The following is a 5389-nucleotide window of genomic DNA, read 5'->3' on the forward strand; positions in this document are numbered from 1 at the left end:
AGGAACTGGGCCAGGAGGGGCGTGGGGGTGGGCTGGGAGAGGCGGGAGACAAGACTAGGAGGGGAGGGGCTTTGGGGGACCTGGGCAGGGGTGGAAACCCTGGGTGAGGAGTGAGGGGAGCTGAGCTCGGAGGGGCAAGGAGAGGAGGGGGTGTCTTGGGGGTCGTCCTGGGAACCAGTTCGGCCCGGACACTGTTAGAGTCCGTTGGGCGTGGCCTCTGAACGCGATGGTTGGGAGGTGGGCACCGTTCAGAACCTGGGGGTGCTGTGTCTGCTGTGGATGGCTGTATATAGGGTGGGCCCTTGTGAGGGGCTGGTGGGACTCCTGGACATCCTTCAAAACTCAGCCCAGTGTGCCCTCCGCCGCCCACTGACAGCCCTGGGTGGGTCCCTGTCCCCTGGGCCGAGAATGTATGGCGGGGTCCTCCTGCGTGAGAACAGAGGGGGACAGGGGACATAGCGTTTATTGGCGGGGTCCTCCTGCGTGAGGACAGAGGGGACAGGGGACGACATCGCGTTTATTGGGGGCGGGGTCCTGCGTGAGAACAGATAGGGACAGGGGACAGCGCGTTTATTGGGGATGGGGGGGGGTCCTGCGTGAGGACAGAAGGGACAGGGGGACAGCGCGTTTATTGGGGGCGCATCTCCCGAGACGGAGGGGGATTCTCAGATGGAGGTCTCCCGAGGCGGGGGTCAGTGCGGGCGGGGCGCGGTTGGAGGCCCGGTTTGGCAGAAACCGGAGCTTCGGCCTGGAGGACGCAACGTTCTGGGACACAGGAAACCTGCCGGCAAAGTCTCCCTTTCAGCGCCTGGGGTGACCCGGACAGAAGTGGGGCGCTGGCGGTTCGCCGATCACCACAGAGCCCGAGGGAAGGGTGTTGGAGGGTCAGCCGGGAAAGGGGGTGCGCTGGCCCCGCCTCCGGAGCCCCCCGCCTGCCGGGGCCGGAGCCGCGCCCCGCTCAGGAGACGGTGCGCAGGGGTGCCCCGGGGGCGCAGCGGGCCCGGGGGTGCGGCCGGGGGACGGCGGGGCGCGGGTCCGGCCCTGCATGCTGAAGGCGGGCGGTCGCGGCCGGTAGGCGTTGGGGTCAGGGCACTCATACTGGCCCGGCCCGGGCGTGTCCGTGGGGGCCTGCGGGGGCCGGGAGGAGGCCGAGCGGCCGCCCACCGTGAAGCTGGGGCTGCAGGGCTTCGTGAAGACCTGGGAACCCCAGAGCGGCGGCAGCGTGTAGGCGTTGGGTGCTGGTGCCGGGCTGGCGGGGAGCGGGGGGCACAGGCGCGGGCCCAAGCTGAAGGCGGGTGGCGTCCGCTGGCGCATGGGGGCCACCTTCTCAGGACTGTAAGTCCCGGGGCCCGGTGTCACCTCCAGGCCTGCGCGGGAAGAAGGGGGGACGAGTCTGGGGAGCCCAGCCCCTCCCCAGCTCAAAGGTCCCCATTCCACCCTTGGGAGCTTGGGAGCTTGGAAGCTTGGGAGCTTGGGAGTGGGAGCCTGAGTGAAGCAGTGTCCCATGTCCTCCCTTGGTCCCCCTTCTGCAGCCATGTGCTCTCCAGGCCACCAGCTCTCAACTCCCCCACCTGCTATCCCAGCCTCAGGGTGGGGGGGGCGCACCTGCTGGGGGCACTTGGGAGTGCGAGGGGGTGATAGACTCAGGTATATAGATAAGAGGGTGGGTGGGTGAGTGGGTGGATGGTGGATGATGGGTGACTGTGGGGGGGGGGGCGGGGGTAGATGGATGGATAGATGGATTAGATGGTGATAGAGGATGGATGGGCGAATTGTGGGATGAGCGGGCCAAGGGGTGAATGTGAATTGGGGGTTGGGTGGGGGTAGGCCAAGGGGGAATTTGGGTGTGAGTGGGGGTGCACGGCAGGGTAACTGCTTCTGGCCACCCGTCACTCACCCCGAGACTTGCCCCGGCCCTGCATGGAGAAGGCAGGGGTACAGCTGCGGCCAAAGCGGGTAACCTTGGGGTCCAGGAAGTAGATGGGCCCGGGGCTGTCATCCCCCGGAGATGCTGGCGAGAGGAGTGAGCTGAGGTGACTGCATGGTCTCCTGTGCTTGTGACCTGGGGCGGCCTCCTGTCCTCCTTTGAGGACGCAATTGGGGTGACCCAGGGTCACTGCTCTTGCGGAGCTGTCCCCAGGGAACAGTTCAGCTGCTCTGGGACAGGAGCCTCACCTGGAGTCCTCTCCTTCTATGGGGTCGTCATCCAACTCCTACTCGCCCCACAAATCCCTGGGTCCCAGGCCCCTGCCTCCAGGAAGCCTTCCCTGGATGCTCAGACCATGTGCACCAGCCTGACCCCCACCAGCCTGAGTGTCCCTGACAGGCCCCCAGCCACATTTTCAGGCCACACACAGGCAGTGAGGGGGCGGTCCACTGCCTGTGCTTGCACTGAGGGGACTGGGGCGAGAGCAGGGACACCCACCCACACTGCCTTACCCTGGCTGGGCCTATGCAGCAGCTTGAAGGCAGGGCCAGCCAGCCCAGGGAGATCTTGTTAGATGAAGCCCACTGAGGGGAGCAGGTGCAGGCCAGCCCAGGGCCTGCCCAGAGCCCCGTCACAGCAAATCCAAGAAATGGAGGGCCTGAGGGAGGGACCCTGAGCCTGCCCTGAGCCCCATCACTTCCGGCCCAAGAGGGGATCCTGGGAGGAGGGCGGGAAGCCTGCTCAGAACTCCATCATAGCCAGCCTGAGATGTGGGGCCAGGGGGGACCCCAAACGTGCCCAGAGCCCCATCACAGTCAGCCAAGGCAGGGGGCCCTGGGATAACCTGGGAGGAGAGCCCAAGCCTGCCTCAGAGTGAGAGGGGGCTCTGAGAGTGGAGGGCCCAGGTCAAGGGTCCTTGAGAGTGGGAGCAGCAGGGTCAGGGGTTCTGAGAGTGGGGGGACCCAAGGGTACCCTAAGAGTGGGGCCCCAGGACCTGCTGGGGCTCTGGCAGCTGGCCTGGGCCTCTGGACTTTGTGAGTGGCGAGGTGAGGGCATTGTGAGCTAGACCGGGGTCACAGGGTGGGGCGGGGGCAGAGCCTACCCTCACACTGGGACAACCCAGGCCAGCACACTCAGACCCATCAGGGAAACCGAGGCAGGGACAGAGTCTAGCTAGCACAGGTGCACCTTCTCTGCTTCTCTCAGCACCCCAAATGCCATCTGTCCCCCAAATAGCCTAAGGCCCCAGAACCACTGTGCTCACTTCCCTCCACCTGGGGAGCCAGAGACGGAGAGGACAAGGGTTCCAGAAGGGTCTGGAAGCCTCAAGAAAACCCAGACAGGGATGAGCAGCTGGACAGCCCCCCACCCCAGGAGCCTACCGTCCAGGGCAGCCATCCTGCAGGTCTTCTTGGCCCCCTCCGGGCTCCGACTCAGCCTGCCCGGTGAGTCGCAGCTCAGTGTGCCCATGTCCCAAATCCCCAGCCGGCTGTGCCGTCCTCGGCTGCTCCTCCAGGAGTGTCACTGGGAGGCCTGATCCAGGACACGGGGGAGATCAGGTGTCCCCAGTCCCCAGGGAGCCGTCCCAGCTGGGCACCAGGCTCACATCCTTTGGCAGCTGGGACGGGTAAGGTCACAGCTAGTTCCTCAGCAGGGAAACTGAGGCAGGCCAGGTGCCTCTCCCACTCCCTGACCCTTCACTGCATCCCCACCCAGCTGCTGTTTATTACTGAGAGAGAGAGAGAGAGAGAGAGAGAGAGAAGTGGGAGGCCGGGCGGTAGCACAGCGGGTTAAGCGCATGTGGCACGAAGCGCAAGGACCGGCAGAAGGATCCCGGTTCGAGCCCCCAGCTCCCCACCTGCAGGGAGCTTGCATCACAGGCGGTGAAGGAGGTCTGCAGGTGTCTTTCTCTCCCCCTCTCTGTCTTCCTCTCCTCTGTCCATTTCTCTGTCCTATCCAACAGTAATGACAGCAATAACCACAACAATGATAAACAACAAGGGCAACAAAAGAGAAAAAAGGGCATCTAGGAGCAGTGGATTCATGGTGGGTTTGAGTCCCAGCAATAACCCTGGAGGCAAAAGAAAAAGAGAGAGAGACAGAGAAAGAGAGGAGCAGAGCGCCACTTTGCCGCCTGCAATGCTGGGGACGGGACTCAGGACCTCCTGCTCCCAGGTCAGGTTCTCCACCTCCCAGGCTGCCTGCCCAGTGGCGCGTCTGATTTTATGGCATCGTTGACTTATTTGGATCATTACTTCATTTTGACTAGTAGGGGCCCAGTGCATGTGTGATGACACTGTCTCTAAGGGCCATGTTTTTACTCAAAGTGAAAGAAAGATATCACAGCACCACAGCTTCCTCTGGTGCTGTGGCACCTCCTGAGCAGTGCCAGGGTTTGAACCTGAGCTATGCACATGGCAAGCCGGTGCCCTACCTGGTGAGCTGGTGAATGGTCCTGCTTTTTTGTTATAACCTTTAAGTGAAAGTGTTAGGGCTGCCTGCTGAGGAAATAGCATAACAGCTATAGAGGGGGAAAAAAATCTTTCTTGAGGATATGAGGTCCCAGGTTCAATCCTCAGCACCAACATCAAACTGAACAGGGCTCTAGTAAGAGAAAGAAAGGAAGAAAGAAAGAAAAGAAAATGGAAGGAGGGAGGGGACAGGTGGCACACCTGGTTGAGCACACACTACAGTATGCAAGGACCCTGGCTAGCGCCCCCTGGTCCTCCCACCTGCAGGGGCAAAACTTTGCAAGTGGAGGGTCCGTCTGGCTCTCCCTCTCTATCTTCCCCTTCCCTCTCCAGTTCTGGCTACCCAGTAAGTAGACTTTTTAAAAATACAAAAAAGAAAGAAAGAGATTGCTTTCTCTCCTCTCCTCTCCTCTCCCGGATCAACTAGGAATACCAATGGAGACCACCCGGACTGAAACAAGACAGGACTAGAAATGACCACAGGAACCCATTAAATCACCCGTGAGTACAAGCACGTGTGGCTGGTGACAGAGAGGAGAGAGAGGCCTAAGAAGAGATTCAGTGACTGCTAACAGTTCAGCAGTTTATCAGTGGAGACACCACCTCCAGTCTGCTCCACCAACAAGGGGACAGCTGAAGGGAGGAAAGGACTCCCCAGAGACTCACCAAGTGCAACTCTGAGTCTCCATTGCTACTGCCCTCAGAATCTGGAGCAGCGACAGGGAGGGACACCAGGGGACAGAGATCTAACCAGGAAACTCAGGAGAAGACCTATACCTCTGTGGCATAGCTGAGGGGCTGTGAAAGTCTCTTTGCATAACCACTGGATTATCTCTGCCTCACCCTGCTTTATCTCTTGGTCAGGAGTCCAAGATTAAGCTAAGAAGCCTATTGGTAGCTGAAAAGCCCTCAGGCTCCCATAGCCTACAGGGAAGAAAAAAAAAAAAGAGGCTTTTACACCACTGAGCTCCAACTCAGGGACTGAAATAAC

At 61.0% G+C, this 5389-nt stretch overlaps 1 protein-coding gene across 1 annotated transcript; it reads right to left on the bottom strand.

Moving 5' to 3' along the window:
- Positions 1-615: 615 nt before the first annotated feature.
- Positions 616-3129, bottom strand: CIMAP1D (CIMAP1 family member D). Its single transcript, XM_007524843.2, has 3 exons — positions 2440-3129; positions 1898-2011; positions 616-1367 (listed from the first exon to the last, which is right to left on the bottom strand). The coding sequence occupies exons 2-3, from the start codon at positions 1920-1922 to the stop codon at positions 886-888; spliced, it is 507 nt and encodes a 168-aa protein (XP_007524905.2). The 5' UTR covers positions 1923-2011; positions 2440-3129; the 3' UTR covers positions 616-885.
- Between the last annotated feature and the right edge of the window lie 2260 nt (positions 3130-5389).

Source organism: Erinaceus europaeus, chromosome 23 (genome assembly GCF_950295315.1).
Source record: "Erinaceus europaeus chromosome 23, mEriEur2.1, whole genome shotgun sequence".
Lineage (NCBI taxonomy): Eukaryota > Metazoa > Chordata > Mammalia > Eulipotyphla > Erinaceidae > Erinaceus > Erinaceus europaeus.